At 55.2% G+C, this 15,952-nt stretch overlaps 1 protein-coding gene across 4 annotated transcripts in view; it reads left to right on the top strand.

Annotated features, from left to right (window-relative positions):
- The window catches only part of PDE2A (phosphodiesterase 2A), a 92,706-nt gene that overhangs the window by 35,551 nt on the left and 41,203 nt on the right, over positions 1–15,952 (top strand). For 2 of the 4 annotated variants that reach the window (XM_072794471.1, XM_072794470.1), the window contains one exon: positions 3,583–3,644. The exons of 1 other annotated variant lie outside the window; for it this stretch is intronic. In XM_072794471.1, coding sequence (XP_072650572.1) covers positions 3,583–3,644 — 62 coding nt within the window. Of the gene's footprint in view, positions 1–1,496; positions 1,516–3,582; positions 3,645–15,952 lie in introns of those variants that run through there. One more of the 4 variants, XM_072794472.1, reaches the window with a different exon arrangement.

Raw genomic sequence — 15,952 nt, 5'->3', positions numbered from 1 at the left:
GGGAAAACAGGACATGAACACTTCCTGGACACGGACGTGGAAATGCACGAACCCCTGCTTGCGAGGGCCCCAAGTACAAAGGGCCTCCGACTAGGGCAGAGGCCAGGGCAGCCAGAGGAGCAGTGTGGGCATTGGCCTGTGACCCATCAGCATCTCTTGAGCACCGGCCAAGGAGGGAGGACCCTGCTTCTGTCCTGGAGGTGGCTGTGAGAAAAGCTTAAGGAAGGGAGGCCCCAGGCTAAGGGACCTGGAAAACGGATGACCAGTGGGTGCTCCCTTGTGGCACAGGCCCAGGGCGCCGCCTGGCACAGCTATTTGTCCAGGGGCTCGCTGCCTCTTGGGTTATGCACATGCCTAGGCACCTGTGCCAGGGTTGGTGGCGGTGGGGGCAGGGGGGCCTCTAGGCAGGAGAGGAGGATCTGTGGCCTCTAGAGAGCTCACCCCAGCTGAGTGCCTCAGAAGCCTGGTACCAACTGCATGAGTCGCAGCCTGGTGGGCTCACAGATCAGGTGAGGGAGGCTGGGAGCTGGCCCAGGTCACAAAGCATAGCAGGGCCTGACACCCACCTTCCTGACTCCCAGCGCTCGGTGCTCCCCCTTGCCTACGCTTCCTCCTTTTCTCCTGGACCACCTGGGAACCAGGAACTGAGGTGGGACTCCTCTAAGGGGGCAGGGCCCTTTTATGTCACTCCTCCATCTTTCTCCTCCAGCAGGCCAGAAGGCAGGTAAGGCGGCAACAGCTGCTCCCTGCCATCCCCAAGCTTCCATTGTCTATAACATCCTGTCCTGGCCCCAAGGATAGGGTCCCCAGTTGCCCGACCCACACAGCCTCCTGAGTTCCTCCACTCAGGCTCTCTCTCTGCCCTGCATGTCTCCAGCTCTGGCTGGCTGCGTGTGTGTTAGTCCCTCTCCGAAGATTGAAGATCATTAGACTTGGGCAGCCCCTAGGAGATCATTAAGTCCCCTGCTTTTATCCTTCAGATGAGGAAAGTAGCTCAGAGAGGGGACGGTTCTGCCCCAGTGACACGGGGGACTGTGGCTGGGCCAAGGTGCGGGAGCACACTGCCCTTGGTGTCAGGCGGCTAGGATGAGGCCCGAGGTTCTGACTGCCTGATGGGCTTCTCTTTTCAGCCCTGAGCTGTCCAACCTCTTCTTTGCCCAGATTGCTCTCTTATCTGCCACTGTGCCTGCTGCCTAGCTGAGCCCTACCTTGGGTAGACCCTGCCCTTGGGGCACAGACCAGAGCTCAGGACTCTGTGACTGGGATGAGCAGCCATGCACACAGGGACACAGGCACCTGTACATACAGGAGGACACACAAGTCCCAGGTGAAAAGCCATATCTCATAGTTAGGAGGCTGTCCTGGAACCTGATGTTCTCTTCTTGTGAGACACCACACACCTCCATTCAGAAGCTCTCCGGGAGCTCTCTGCAGACTGTCTCCATCTCACTAGCCTCTTTGTGACAGCTGGGTTCTGTGATCCTAGGTTCCTCCTCTGTGACAGCAGGGTGATGGGTGAGTCTCCTAGTCCTAAAGCCCTTCCTTCAATGTTCCTTCCTGCTGTCTCCAGGAGGGACTCAGCTTCCTGTGGCTGGGTGGGGAGAGCCCTGAGATCCCCAGAGGATAGTGGGACAATGGGGAGGCAGTGACAGATGAGACATTTTGTCTTCCCCAAAGCAGGCTCCACCCTACCCCAAACCTCCTGGCTGGTGTCTGGGGGACAGCCCTGGCTTGTGCGTCCCCTAGGACTAGGGTCCTGGTCTGACCCGGCAACCTTGACCTCTCAGTGAAGAGGTCAGAGGATCAGAGCCACAGCTGCACTCAGCGGTTCTCTAACTGAAGGCAGGTCCCCAAGATGCCAGCAGCATATTGATGTGTGCTGCAGATTCCCAGGAGGGGTGAGCTGGACTGCCCTGCCTGTGGGGCAAGCAGGAAGGTGGTAAATACTGACACAGGGTAGAATTATGGAGGAGCTGTGAATGCCTGGCTGAGACTCCCTTCATCCTGCCTACCTTCCCCATGCTGGAAGCTGGTGATGGGGAGCCAGAGAGCACTGGCAGGGGCCTCCCCAGGGAGTGGTGGAGAGGCCGATGGTATTTGGAGAATCACAACCAGCACTGCCTCCTGTCAGGGGAGGAGGAGGCTGGCCCAGGGCAGTGCAGTGGGTAGACAATTAGGGGTGGAAAAGAAGGCTGAGGCCCATGGACAAAAGGACAGGCTTGGGGTTAGGTATTCAGCTTGGCCCTCGTCATTTCCTCTGCCGGACATGGCTGGGTTAGTGGGGTCATCGCACAGAGGGAAGGAACGGGCCGGGACCGATGCATACCAGGCCCTACAGTAGACTCAGGCACATGAGTGGCCTGGTCACACCCTGGGCTGCAGTCGGCCCCCCGTCAGAGCCCAGTCAAGCGGCCACAGTCACCCTGGGAGATGGCCCCATCTAGGCCACCGCCCCACACGCGGACCCCGTCTCCCTGTGTCACACTCGGGCCTGGCTGTAGGCATGGCTAAGTAGGGAGACCCCACAGGACACAGGGACTTGTGGGACCACCAGACACCCTGCCACAGACACACCACAAGCATCCACATGCCAGGTGCAGCTACTGTCACCCCTGTGGTGACCCAAGGAGAGCCAGAAATTCCAGCAGTCTTGGGCAGTCGTCCAGGGCCTGGGTGAGAAGAAGGGGGCACCAGAAGGCAGGGAGCGCAGAGCCCCCTGCCCATGCCAGACTGGGCCCTCCCCCCAGTTCGCGGAGTGCCCAAGCCTGTTTATTTCCTAGCAGGGATGGGTGTCTCATCCCTCTCCCCCTCCCCGTCCCCACCACACGCTTCCAAAGCTGCCAAATCAAATCAGCCCCTGCGCCCGCGCCAGGCTGGCATAGCGGCCAGCAGCTGACTGGAACGAAGCCAGGCTCAGAATATCCCGCCGCCTGGGCCTGTCCGATGCCTGCGTGTGCTTGTCGGTGGGGGCGGGGAGGGGAGGCCAGCCCCTGGGCAGGGCCTTTGAGAGGCTGGGCTTTGTGGGTGCCGCTGGGGTGGCCGGCTGCTGGAGAATGGCGGCCGTGTGCCTGCCAGCATTCGAGGAGCTGTGGCACCCGGATTTGGGGGGCCAACTAGAGCCCAGAAGACCGGGCACCAGACCAGGGGTGGGGGCTCACACAGATGATCATCACAGCAGCCCTGGCTGGGAGCCCAGCCCGGTTGCCTACGTGAGCTAGACCTCTCATTGTACAGGCGGGGAAACTGAGGCTTGCAGAGAGGTAGTGCAGTTCCCCGGGGAGAGGTGGGAGCGCAGGGGCTTCAGCAGGGGTAAAAAGGTGGTTGTTTCCCCTCCTGGGGAGGCCGCGGCCGCAGGAAGCAGGCCAGCTCTGTGCTCAGAGCCAAGGGCAGAGGGTACGCCAGAGCCCGAGATGCCCATCTGAAGGAGGGAGTGAGAAGGGAGTGTGGGGGAAGGCAGGGTGAAACCAGGCAAGGCCCCCTGATAGCCCCAGGCCTGCTGGGGGTGGGCGGGGTGTGGGGGGAGGCTGGAGAGAAGGGGAAAGACCTGGCAGGCCTCAGCCCCTGGCCTTCTTGTCTCTGCAGCCAGCCCGGACCTCCTTGCACAGGAGCCAGTGCCCCCAGGGAATAGAGACGCCCGACTGGAGGTGAGAACTCAGGAGAGGGAGGACCGGGTGGGCTTGGAGGGGTGGGGACACAGGCTGGGGGTCAGTCTGAGCATTGTCCCCACCCCTGGGAGGAGTGGGAGGCTGGAGCCGATTCTCAGCCCTGCCCCCTCCAGCCTAAGGTCACCCCACACTGAGAACACGTCCCTGCCCGATTCCCGCCCACTGAGGAGAGTCATTTCAGACTCCTCTCTAGGCCTCCCCACCCTCACCCAGGGTGAGGCACCCAGTTCCTTGTTGATCCTCTGCCTTAAGTGTTTTCTGAATTCCTCTCCTGCTCTCCATCCCTGCCCCTGGCCCCGCTCCGGACTGGCCACCTTTCCCCTGGATGGCTCAGTGGCTGGCTGCTTCAGTTGCCCCACTCCCCATGTGGCTGCCAGAAGGCTTTCTAACATGCAAACCTGAACTTGTCACTTTTCTGCTCAAAAATCCATGCTTCCCATCCTCCTGCTTCCTCTGCAGTCCCAGCCAGGCCACAGTCCTCCCTTTATCCATCCTGCCTCCCCAGAACCACTCCTGCCTGTCTTCCCTCAGCTTCCCAAATCTTTCTGGGCTCAGCTCTAGCCTCCCATCCTCCGGGAAGCCCTCCATGGCTCTCTTACTCCCTCCTCTGAGCTCTCCTGCCCTGACAGTCAAATGGGGCATCCTTAGTCTGAGCTGTTGGCACCCTGTTTTCTCCATTATGTGACTCTATAGGTCTTCCCCTCTGAACCTCGAGCTCCTTAGCCTGGGGACTGTGCCTTCTTCATCCTCCCAACTGAGGATGAGTATCCCACTGCCCTTCAAAGGGTGCCTGATGAAGGCTCAGTGCGCTCATTTCCTTTGAGATGAGGGATGCCGTCCACAGCCCTGACCACGCCTTTGGGGTGTCTCCTAGGAATCTTCGTGCTCAGAGGGGTCTTGAGCAGCAGAAATGGGGTGGGCTGGGGACCGTGAAGATTGGCACAGAGGAGGGTTGTGTCTAACGTTGGATCAATCAGCAGGACTGGCATGAGCCTACTCTTGTGCCCAGGCCTGGCTGAGAAAGGGGAGGCTCCTCTGTGCCAGGAACTTTAGACACACTTCCTTGTTCAATCCTCATCACCTCCCTATGAAGCAGGCACTGTTATTATTCTCCTTTTATGGTTGGGGAAGCTGAGCCACAGTGGGGTCACACAGTGAGCATATGGGGCAGATCTGAGTGTGGGCCCAGATGTGTCTCATGCCCAACGCTTGCTCTCTCCCTGCCCTCGGGTAAGATGGGAAAGAAGATATCCATGCATGGCCTGGTACACACAGGGCTCAGCATGGACTCTCTACCCAGACGTGGGGTCAAGCCCTGAGAATGTCCCTACAGCTGGGAGCTGGGAAAAGGGGGACAGGCTAGAAAGTCATTATTAATTTATTTATGGTCATGGCATTCCCTGTGGGGCAGGGCTCCCCACCAGAGCCGGGACAGATGGTGTTCCTGGGAGCCAGCAGTGTCTCAGCAGCCACCGCCACCTGCCAGGAAAGCCTAGATTTGTCATCCTCCCAGGAAGCCATGAAGGGAGAGGGCTTTGGAGAAGCTGAGACCCTCCTTGGTGCTGGGAACGAGGCCCCAAGGGAGGGAACCAGGCCCAGATTCCTTGTTTATACCTCAGTGCCCCGCCCCCTTTGCTTGGCGCAGGCCCAGTTCCCTGTGAGTGCCAGTTCTTCCCCTCCTGTCCAGCCCACCAAGCCCCACCAGGAGGCTTCTCTGGATCATCCCCATTTGATCCCTTTGCTTCTGTTCTGTCTTCACATTTCCTTCATCTGGGTCCTGCTGCCTCCTCCCCCAGATGGCGGGTGAGCTAAGCTCTCCTGGGAGAGAGTGCTGGGCACTCCCCAATATAGAAAGGACAGGACTGGAGAGAGTAGGGATCTGTGGGTGTTGCTCATACTATAGGGACAGCTGGGGGGAAAGAGGGAAGAGGGATGGAGCCTCCCCAGTCGGGGTGGAGGCTGGGGGAGACAGGATGGCCTCATCGTGACTGGGGTCAGATGGGCATGAGTTCAGGTCCCAGTTTCACTGCTTTCTAGGTGTATGACTGTGGGCCAGTCCCTTAACCAGCCTGAGCATCAGTTTCTTCACCTGTCACAGGGGATAAGAAGATCTGTCATTAGTGGACACAATCCCTATTACTGGCCATAATCACAGCAGAGCTGTTAGAACAAGTTACAAAGTCTGTGTGAGGTGCCTGGCCCACAGCAGACACTTAGAGGGAGTTGGCACCCTCCCCGCTTCTCGAAAGCCTGAGATCCTTGGAGGGAGGCCTAAGCCAATGGGCTGCAGCGCAAGGCTGGGCCTGAGTAAATGGAGGTTCCGTGGGCATGGCACGTTCTCCTGGCATCGGCAGCACGACAGCCAGGGGAGCAGGGCTGCCAGCGCCCATCCCCATGGCTGGCATCTGTTCAGCACACTCTCTTGGGATGGCTCCCCGGCCCCTGTGCCAGCCGGCCAGCTTGGGGGAGGGCTCTTCACGTTCAGCCTGGAATCCTGCTTCAGGACCAGGGCCATCGCTCTCTGGATGTCGGGGCGGAGGCAGTTCAAGTAGTGAACTGAGCATGCTGGGGTAGGGCCCTCCCTGTGCCAGCTCTCAGGGCCTCGGGAGCCCTGGCTGGAGCAGGGGCTGGGGGAGAGGCAGACACGGACGATGGCATGGGTGTCCTCACTAAGCGCACTGATGCTCTGCCCAGCATTGGCTCCTCCGTTGCTGCCCAGGAGATGAGTAGAGAGCACCCGCCTTGGCATTGCCAGCCCTGCCTGCTGGGCCCCCTCATGTCCACCCATTGCTCCCAGACATGGCGCTGCTTACTCCCCAGGACACCAGCAAATCCTGGCCTCCCTGCCATGGCTTGCACTGACCCCTTTCTCTAGAATGCCTTTCCCTTCTTTATCTACCTACTTCCTTCTTAAGCCTCAGATTAGATGTCACCTCCTCTGTGGAGTCCTCTCAGATTGCCCCCTCTGCTCTGGTCAAGTCTCTCCCTTCTTTCCTGAACACTTACAGCCCTCAAGCTTCCCTGGGCTTACAGCTGGGTAGCTTGTTCGCCCATGTGGTTATATATCCTTTCCCACATAGTTGTAAACACAGGGGGAGATAGGAACCAAGGCTGAGTCTCCCTTGTCTCTCCTGGGCCCACATGAGACCTGGCAGAAGCCTGTACATAGTAGGTGCTCAATAAAGTTTCTTGATTAAATGAGAATGTCTGTGTGAAAGTTGGAACAGTTCCAAGAAAGGAGCAATTGCTGGATTGGGAGCAGTCTTGGAGACTTCCTGGAGGAGGTGGCTTTGGAACTTTGAAGGATGGGGAGGGCCAAGGCCATGGACTGATGAGGCCAGAGATCAGCTGGATAGTCAGAGAGGTCCATGTGGTCAGTCTCTGAAAGAACCACCTGAGGATGACAAGGACAAGCCCAGGACTGGGAACAAGCAGATAGAGGAAGCTGGAACAAAGACTGAGGCCCAGAGTGGGCTGCAGGAGGCTGGCTCGGTGCTGAGAAACCACATCCAAAAACATCTCTGTCCCTGGGTCCGGGACTGAGTAACACTTGGTGCCACAGTCTGGGGTGAGGCTGAGGCCACCAATGGGGAATAAGTGGGCCCAACATGGTGGGATAGTAGGGAGGAGCTGGGGTGGTCCTGTAAGGTAAGATTTGACACGGGGGCTCAGAAAGTTTTCACAAGTGAAAAGAGCAGGGTGTGTAAGGGTATGTGGGCAGGATGTCCTGGGTCTCCATGAGAGAAGGCCCAGCATGTCCACAGACGGGGACCCTTGGGATGAGGCGGGAAGGGCTGCTTTCCAGCAGGCAGCATTTCCTGGCCTGTGTTTAAAATTCTTGAGTGAGTGCTCCTAACTGGCAGATGTGCCAGCCTCCTCCTGGATTCTGCACATCAGGATTAAGTGGGCTCCATGATGCCCCATGGCCCCAGGGGAGCTGTTGCCAGCAGGTTGGCCACAGCATCTGGCTTCCGTGAGGGTCCTGAGGCCCTGCCATCTGCCTGGGCCCACCTGTTGGGCTGCACAGGCTCGGGCTGTGCGGGGACTTGAGGCCGGGGAGGTGGTGTCAGAAGCCACCCAGGCTGTCTCTCTGTCTGTCCATCCATCTGTCCTCACCCCTGACCAAACAAGGATCAGGTGGAGATGCGCAGACACAGGTCCCGCAATCAGAGAAGCCTAGTCTGGAGGAGGAGGCCTCAAGAACCAGGGACTTACCCCCAGGAAAGACACAGGCTCAGACCGGGCCGGGCATTGGGCAGGCCAAGGTCTGAGGAGGCTCAGAGAGAGGCAGAGACTGGCTCAGCGGCGCACGGGGAGGGGGGGCTGAGGCAGTGTTGGGGCAGATGCCGGGAGCCCCAGGACAAGGTGGCTCAGGCGGGCCCCTCCCCCACCACCCTGCCTGGTCCTTGGCTGTAAACACTGAGAGAACAAGTTCCGTTTCCCGGGAAATATTTATCTCAGGCCGTGTGGGGAGCGTGTGCTGGCCTCCCTGTGGCCTTCCTGCAGGCTGGCCTGGGGCAGGAGGTGAGGGGGCTTGGCAGCCGCCGTGGGGGGGCCGTCTGCGACCTGATGTCAGGGCCAGGAAGGGAGTGCCCCAGGCTTCTCTGGGAGCCAGAACTGGAATGCTGGAATGGGGGGAGGGGACGGGAGAGGAGAGAGACCTGGTTTTCTCCAAATCCCGCACCACCCGGGCCCCTCTCGCACATTCTTGTCTCCATCTCCTCCTGATTCCTACCTCTAAGCATTTACTCCTGTCTGGTGCTCCCACCTGGGATGCCTTTTCTTCCTCGATCTCTATTTGCCAGCTCTACGCCGGCTTCCTCTGGGAAGGCTTCCCTGATTCTCTACTCCTCTAACCCTTTGTCCACCCCTTCTACCTTCTGTCCTGCTCTTCTGGCTTCCAGCAGCTTCAGACTGAGCCCCATAGACCAGTTAAGATCTTAATCTCAAGCTGTTGGGATGGTGTAGACAGCCTCTTTCAGACTGCCCCAGAGTCCCCTTCCTGGGCCCCCTGGGAGCGGAATAGGGCCCAGAGGTTACCTTTCAGTGGAACCAGTGCAAACCCAGGCACATGGGGAGTCCGGGTTGATTGAGTGGGAGAGGGGGCACAGAGGGCCTAGGGTTCCTGCTGGCCAGCTCTTGGGCTTTGGGCTGTGTATCCAGGCTGGGCCAGGCCTGACTGGGGCCCTGACAACAGGAAATCCTTGAAGGAACAAGCAGTGGCTAAGGACTCTGAGCACAACAACAGGAAATAGCCTTGACATGGGGCAGCAGCTCTAGTGATTGTGCCCGGTGAGGTGGGGGTGGGCGGCAGCTTATAGGACCCGGGTGACACTGCGACACAGATTGTGGGGCAGTGAGTATTCTACTGAATATGTGACACTGAGCTTATAATGTGTGTTATCAAGTATGTGACCTCGGTCATGGGCTACTGTGTAGGGAGTGAGTGAGTCAGAGCATGACACTGAGTGTGTGACACTGAGTGATACCAAGTGTGTGATGCCACTTGTCAAAGACCGTGAGACAGTGGATGTGCCATGGTGATACTGTGTGATATTGGTTGTGTGATGCTGAATGATACCAAGTATGTGACATCGAGGGTGTGACACCATGAGGATCAAATATGTAAACACAGATGGATGACATCGTGCAATAACAGGTGTGGTCCTTGTGGCTCAAGCGTCTGACACTGAATTGTGAAACCAAGTGTGTGCCCCAAGCCTATGTGATATAGTGAGGCTGAGTGTATAGCCAAGGGTATGACATGGAGTGACACCAAGTGTATGAAAACCTGTGCGTGATGCTGTGACTCTAAGCCCGATGCTGAACGTGTGATGCTGTGTGCAATGGCTGTGATGATGTGAAATGTAACCACATGACACTGTGTATGATGCTGTCACAGGAAGACCCCACGGGGTTCAGGCAGGGAAGCAACACAGTCCAATCGCATGATTTTGAGATTGCTTTGGTTGCAAAGTCTTTGTGGGGGATGAGTTGGAGGGGCAGAGAGGAGGTGGGCAGACAGGTTGGAAGCCATGGCAGCCACCCAGGTAGGAGACGGTGGCGCCTGGGCTAAGGGGATTACAGAAGAGTTGCAGAAAGATGGATGAACTTTGGAGATATGTGGGAGGTTGAAATGACAGAACTTGCTGGTGAATGAGATGATGAGCCAGAAGGAGAAGCAGAGGATGGCTTTCGGGTTTCTGGCTTGAGGGACCAAGTGATGGATGGTAGAGACGTTACTGAGATGGATGAAGACTGAGGGGAGGCCAAGGTTAAGGGGTTGAGAGAGGACAAGGAGGCAGAAGTTAAGAGATCTGTTTTGGATCCAAGTCAGACATACATCCAGGTGAAGGTGCCCAGTGGGCAGCAGAGGCCAGGCTGAGGATATCTTTGGGAGGTGGCCCGGGTGGCTGGGATGACCTAGGGAGAGAGCGCAGTGAGAGTAGAGGTGAGGACTGAGGACCGAGTCCCAGCCCCACGTCCACAGACTCCATCATCTAGAGGCCTGGGAGGTGAGGAGGAGCAGCCAGGAGACAGGAGGCGTGGCCAGGAAGGTGGGGGATACTGAGACTGTGAGCCATGGGAGGAGAGAGGGTTGGTGGGGGGTGGCTGCGCTGTCAGGTAAGTGGACAGGGGAGACGGTGCTCGACTGGGCCCTGCATGATCCTGACAGGAACCACATCAGTGACAGGGTGGGGCCTGAACCAGCCAGCCTGGGTGGGTGCTGAGTGGGAGGTGAGGACAGAGCATCGTCAACCCTTCGGAGCTCTTTGGCTCCAAGGGATGTGGAGAAGGGACGTGGTCACTGGAAGAGGTGTGAAGTCAAGGGAGAGTAAAATTTTTAAATTATGGAGTATTTGAAATACACATAATAGTAGAGAGAATAATACAATAAACTTGCCATATACCCATCACCCAAATTTCACAGTTATCCAGATTTGGGCACGTTTAGTTTATCTATCCCACCCTACCCTACCCCACCTTTTTTTTTTTCTTTTTTTTTTCCTGAAGTATTTTATTTTTTTAGATTTTAATTGTGGTAAAATATACATAACCCCAAATTTACCATCTTAAACATTTCTAAGTGTATAGTTCAGTTGTATTAAGTATGTTCACATCAATGAGCAACCATTCTCCAGAACTTTCTCATTTTGCAAAACTGAAATGTATACCCTTTCAACAACTCCCTATGCCCCCAGCCCCTGGCAACCACCAGTCTGCTTTCTGTCATATGTATGGAATCATACAGTATTTGTCTTTTTGTGACTATCTTATTTCACTCAGCTTAATGTCCTCCAGGTCCATCCATGCTATAGCATATGTCAGAATGTCCTTCCTCTTTTTGTTTTAACTAAGATTCTTTTTTTTTTTCTGAGAGACACACAGAGAGAAGCAGAGACATAGGCAGAGGGAGAAGCAGGCTCCTCGCAGGGAACCAGATGTGGGACTCTATCCTAGATGCCCAGACCCTAGAATCATACCCAAGCCCAAGGCAATCAATGCTCAAGCGCTGAGCCAACCAGGCGTCCCAGAATTTCCTTCCTTTTTGAGGCTAAATACTATTCTATTGTTTGTACAGAGCACATTTTGTTTATCCATTCATCCATTCATAGACACTTGAGTTGCTTCCACCTTTTGACTCTTGTGAATTATGCTACCATAAACATAGGTGGACAAGCATTTCTTCAAGATTCTGCTCTCAGTTCTCTTATATGTATATCCAAAAGTGGAATTGTTGGATCATATGGTAATTTAAATTAAATTTAATTTTTTAAAAAAAGATTTATTTATTTTGAGAGAGAGAGAGTGCGAGCATGTGAACATTGAGTGGAAGGGACAGAGAGAGAGAAAGAGAATCCCAAGCAGACTCTGTGCTGAGCACAGAGCTGATGCGGGCCTCAATCTCATGACCCTGAGATCATGATCTGAACAGAAGAGTCAGAAGCTTAGCTGATTGAGCCACTCAGGTGCCCTATTTTTAATTTTTGAGGAACCACCATACTGTTTTCCACAGCAGCTGAGCCGTTTTATGTTCCCACCAACAGTGTACCAGGGTGACAATTTCTCCACCTCCTCACCAATACTTCTTTCCTATCCTTCCCTTCACCCACCACCTCTCTTCCTTCCTTCCTTCCTTCCTTCCTTCCTTCCTTCCTTCCTTCCTTCCTTCCTTCCTTCCTCCCTCCCTCCCTCCCTCCCTCCCTCCCTTCCTTCCTTCCTTCTTTCCTTTCTTCCTTCCTTCTTTTCCTTCTTTCTTTCATGGCCATCCTAATGGGGGAAAATGTATCTTACTGTGGTTTTGATTTGCATTTTCCTAATGATTAGTGGTATTGAGCATCTTTCCATTGCTTATTGACCATTTGTATATCCTCTTTAGGGAAATTTCCATTCAAGTTCTTTGCCCATTTTTAAACCAAGTTGTTTATTTTGTGGTTGAGTTTGTAGGACTTCTTTATATATTCTGGATACTAACCCCTAATCAGCTGAACGATTTGCAAATATTTTCTCTCATCCTGTTGATTTGGTGAAGGTTGCTTTGCTGAAGTATTTTAAAGCAAATCTCAGACGTGATGTCATTTTTTAATGTCAGGTGGAGTTTTTTAATGTCAGAAGGTCCCGGGTGATGCTGAAATGTGAAATGTGACAGTACAATGCAGAACCAGCTTGGACGTGTGTGCATGACACTACATGAGGGGGACTTTGTGGAGCATTAGGAACATGATAGCTATATGACACTGAGGATGAGCCATCCTGAGTAAAAGTATAGTGATAGTACCACTGTGTGTGGCCCTGTGATACTCAGTGATGTGTGCCACTGTGGAAACCGTGAAATGGCTGTGAGTCACTGAGTATGTGGGACATGCCATGTGAAAGTGACAGTGATCCTGTCTCTGTGTGTCATCTAGGGGTGATGAGTATGACACAGAACAGGACACTGCATGGGAGTGGGAGGGGTCATGGTTGTGCCCTTGGCAATGAGGGTGTGTGGGATCCATGTGGGATCAGCCCCAACCTCAGCTGCTGGCCATCAGGGAGAGGACAGACATCAGAGTATAGATAAGGAGAAATGCCCGACCTGGACAGAAACAGTGTCTGGGCCAAGTGTGAGTTGGTGTGAGGCTTCCCCCTTTTTCTGAACTCCCCAGGAAGGCTTCCTGGAGGCAGGATGATGACACTTCAGCAGAATAAGCGGGTACCAGGTAAGAACAAGGGCTATGGTGTCTGACAGTCTTGTCTGAAGCTGACATTTAGCGAGTCATTTTATGTCTTGAGCCCTAATCCCCTCAAGTATAAAATGCAGCTGTTGGGAGGATTACACGCAACAGTGCTTTTAAGTGAACACAGTACTTGGTACTAGGTTATTGCTCAGTGGTCTCTAGGGGAGCACCACTCCTCATGTCCCTGCATCCAGGCCCCTAGTTTAACTGGAGCACCTGCAGGGGTACAGAATGGCTTGCTGAAGGAATGACATCCTGTCCTGTGCCCACAGCCTTCCTCTCCCCTTCTCTTGCTGCTTCTGTACCCTGCTTAGCCTGCACCCACACCGCCCTCTCCCCAGCTCCTGCTGTCCTCACCCACCGTCGGCCTCCGATCCAGGCTTCAGCCTCATTCAATTAGATGCAATTTGCTCCAGAAAAAAAAAATTCATAATGTGGTGAATCACACTAGTAGGGGATCTGACCCAGGTGGGGAGGCTGGGGATGGGTAGGAGGTCCACTCTGACAGCTAGAGGCACAGGTGTAGTTGTACCTGTCTCTCAGGACCCCCAACTACTCCCTTGGACTCCATTCAGTCATCCAGAGTCCAAAGCTGACTGGGTTCACTGTGTCCCTGGGAGGGTCCCTGACCCTCTCCATGTCCCAGTCTCCCTCTCTGATAAAGGGGGTTTGGGCCGTGGATGGGGGTTTGTCTGTGTATCTGGTCAGCATATGCCAGGTCTAATCAGTTCCCCTCCCGGCTTCCCAGCTTCTGTAAGGCCTTTTGGGCTTTGGAGAAGGAGGGCTTGGAGGGGGAGTCAAATGCATAGGGCCCCAGGGGAAGGGGAGGGGTGTTCTCAGAGCCTTATCTGGTAAAAGGCCACCCTGGTTCCAGAGTCAGAGCCCCTTTAGTCCCAGGCCACACACCTGGAGTAGCGGCCAAGGAAAGGGAGCTGCTCTTTTTTGGTGCACACCTTGTGCCTAGCACAGATGCTCCAACAGAGGTAGAGTGGTACCGAAACCCAGCCTGCCCTCCTCCACCAACCCAGGCCCCTTGGGGCTGCATCTAGCTGGAGAGTTGGGGTGGCCTCTCTCTAACTCGCACAGAAGTGGCCTCACCCCCAGCTGGGAGCCAGCTTAGGCAGGAGCTTAGGCAGGAGCTTTATGGTACCAGGGTAGTCCTCTCAGCAGCTCATGGAGAAGGCACTGTTTTACAGATGGGGAAACTGAGCCCAGGAACGTTAAAAGATTTGTCCACTGCCACACAGGTGACATGTGGCAGGGTAGGCATGTGAGCCCTGGTCTGGCACAGTGTGGTGGAAGCGGGGAGGAGGGCACACAGGAGGCAGAAAATCAGACCCCTCCATGTGTACAGACACTCATTCACTCAGCCATCCACTCATTCACTCATTCAGAGACAAAACCAGCCACACGCTCATTGCACACAGGAAGACTCACAGCACACACACAGGGACACAGGTCCCCTGCACATGCAGAGCGCTCAGGCCAGATGTGGACACAGGGATGCTCACAGATTCACACTCACACACACTCACAGAATCACAGACCCATGTGTTTTCACATAGACATTCTTCTGATGGCCCATGGGGCATAGTCTGCTGTGGCTACGTGACAGCCTGCAGAGACACACATTATGGATGACAGATGGGCAGGCCACATACATGCTTGGGTCACCAGCTAAGTGGGAGCTGCCCATTAGTGGGAGAGAAAAGATCAGTTTTGATGACTGTATCAGTTTTGTCCAGTGTATCCAGAATTCTGCAATCAAAAAGTCACACAAAAGCGATTTTAATTTTCATTTCCAAGACAAAATTAATATAAAGCTGGGAGTGGGGGCTCATCATCTTTTTACCCAGGTTTTTTTTTTAAATTTTTTTAATCTATTTTTGATAGTCACATAGAGAGAGAGAGAGAGGCAGAGACACAGGCAGAGGGAGAAGCAGGCCCCATGCACCGGGAGCCTGACGTGGGATTCGATCCCGGGTCTCCAGGATTGCGCCCTGGGCCAAAGGCAGGCGCTAAACCGCTGTGCCACCCAGGGATCCCTTTACCCAGGTTTTGAGTCTCTAAAGGACTTGCACAGATTCATAGACACAACAGTCCCAAGAGATCTCCTTGGGGTCACATGTTTACCCAGCCCAGGATTGTGTGTGTATGTGTATGTGCGTATGTGTGCGCACATGCGCACATGCCAGTGTACCCATTTGGTGGTTCCCGGATCCTTGGGATGTGAGAGAGAGTAGAAGTTCCAGAGACTCCGGATGTTTGTTCTCTGGCTTCCTGGGCCCTCCAAAGGCAAATAACTTTGGATGCCAGACTGCCTGCCCCGGGCGGGGCGGGTAAGGTGGTAGGGTTGTGTAAAGTGCCTGCTCCTGCCTCTGGAGCCTAGCTGCCTGGTGCCTTGCAAGATCTTACAGAGTGACTGGGGCCTGTGGCCAGCTTTCCATGAGCCTGTAGGCCCATCACCTCCCCTCTCTAGGGCTGTTTCCCCATCCAAGAACTGGAGGCAGGGAGGAGATGAGACTGGATGGGCCTCACCGTGGAGACAGAAATAGAGAGAGAGACATTCCAGGCTTAGGGTACAGAAGAAAAACAGATGCGGGGGACAGGAGATGGAAGGGGCCAGTAGGGGCCAGGCTTCAGGGCAAGGCATGGGGCCCCAGAGCCTGCATCTGCCGGGGGTCCCTGCAGCCCAGCCCTTGCTGAGCTGCTGGTGGGAGCGGGGCAAGGCGGTGGGGATGAGAGTCATAAGCGCTGGAGGATAGGACCAGGTAGAGGAATAGCAGAGCAGGGCAGGCCAGCAGAGCAGACCAGGGCTGGGCCGAGAAGGGCAGGAGGGTGAGGAGAGGCCTGGAGGTAGAGGAGATAGAGGAATAAAGGAACCCCCCCTGGAGAGTGGAGGGAGTAAGGTTGGAGAGCTGGGTAGGAGCTGGAGCATGGGAGCCAGCAGGAATGGACAGTGGCCCCAACGTGAGATGCTGAGCACTTGACACAGAGCTCCCAACAGGCCTGGGAGCTCAGAGCCTACAGGCCCAGAAGCGAGGGCAGTCACTTATGCAAGGGAGG

Source organism: Canis lupus, chromosome 23 (assembly GCF_048164855.1).
Source record: "Canis lupus baileyi chromosome 23, mCanLup2.hap1, whole genome shotgun sequence".
Lineage (NCBI taxonomy): Eukaryota > Metazoa > Chordata > Mammalia > Carnivora > Canidae > Canis > Canis lupus.
The sequence above is the reverse complement of the archived record's forward strand: the minus strand, read 5'-3'. Positions and strand labels throughout refer to the sequence as shown.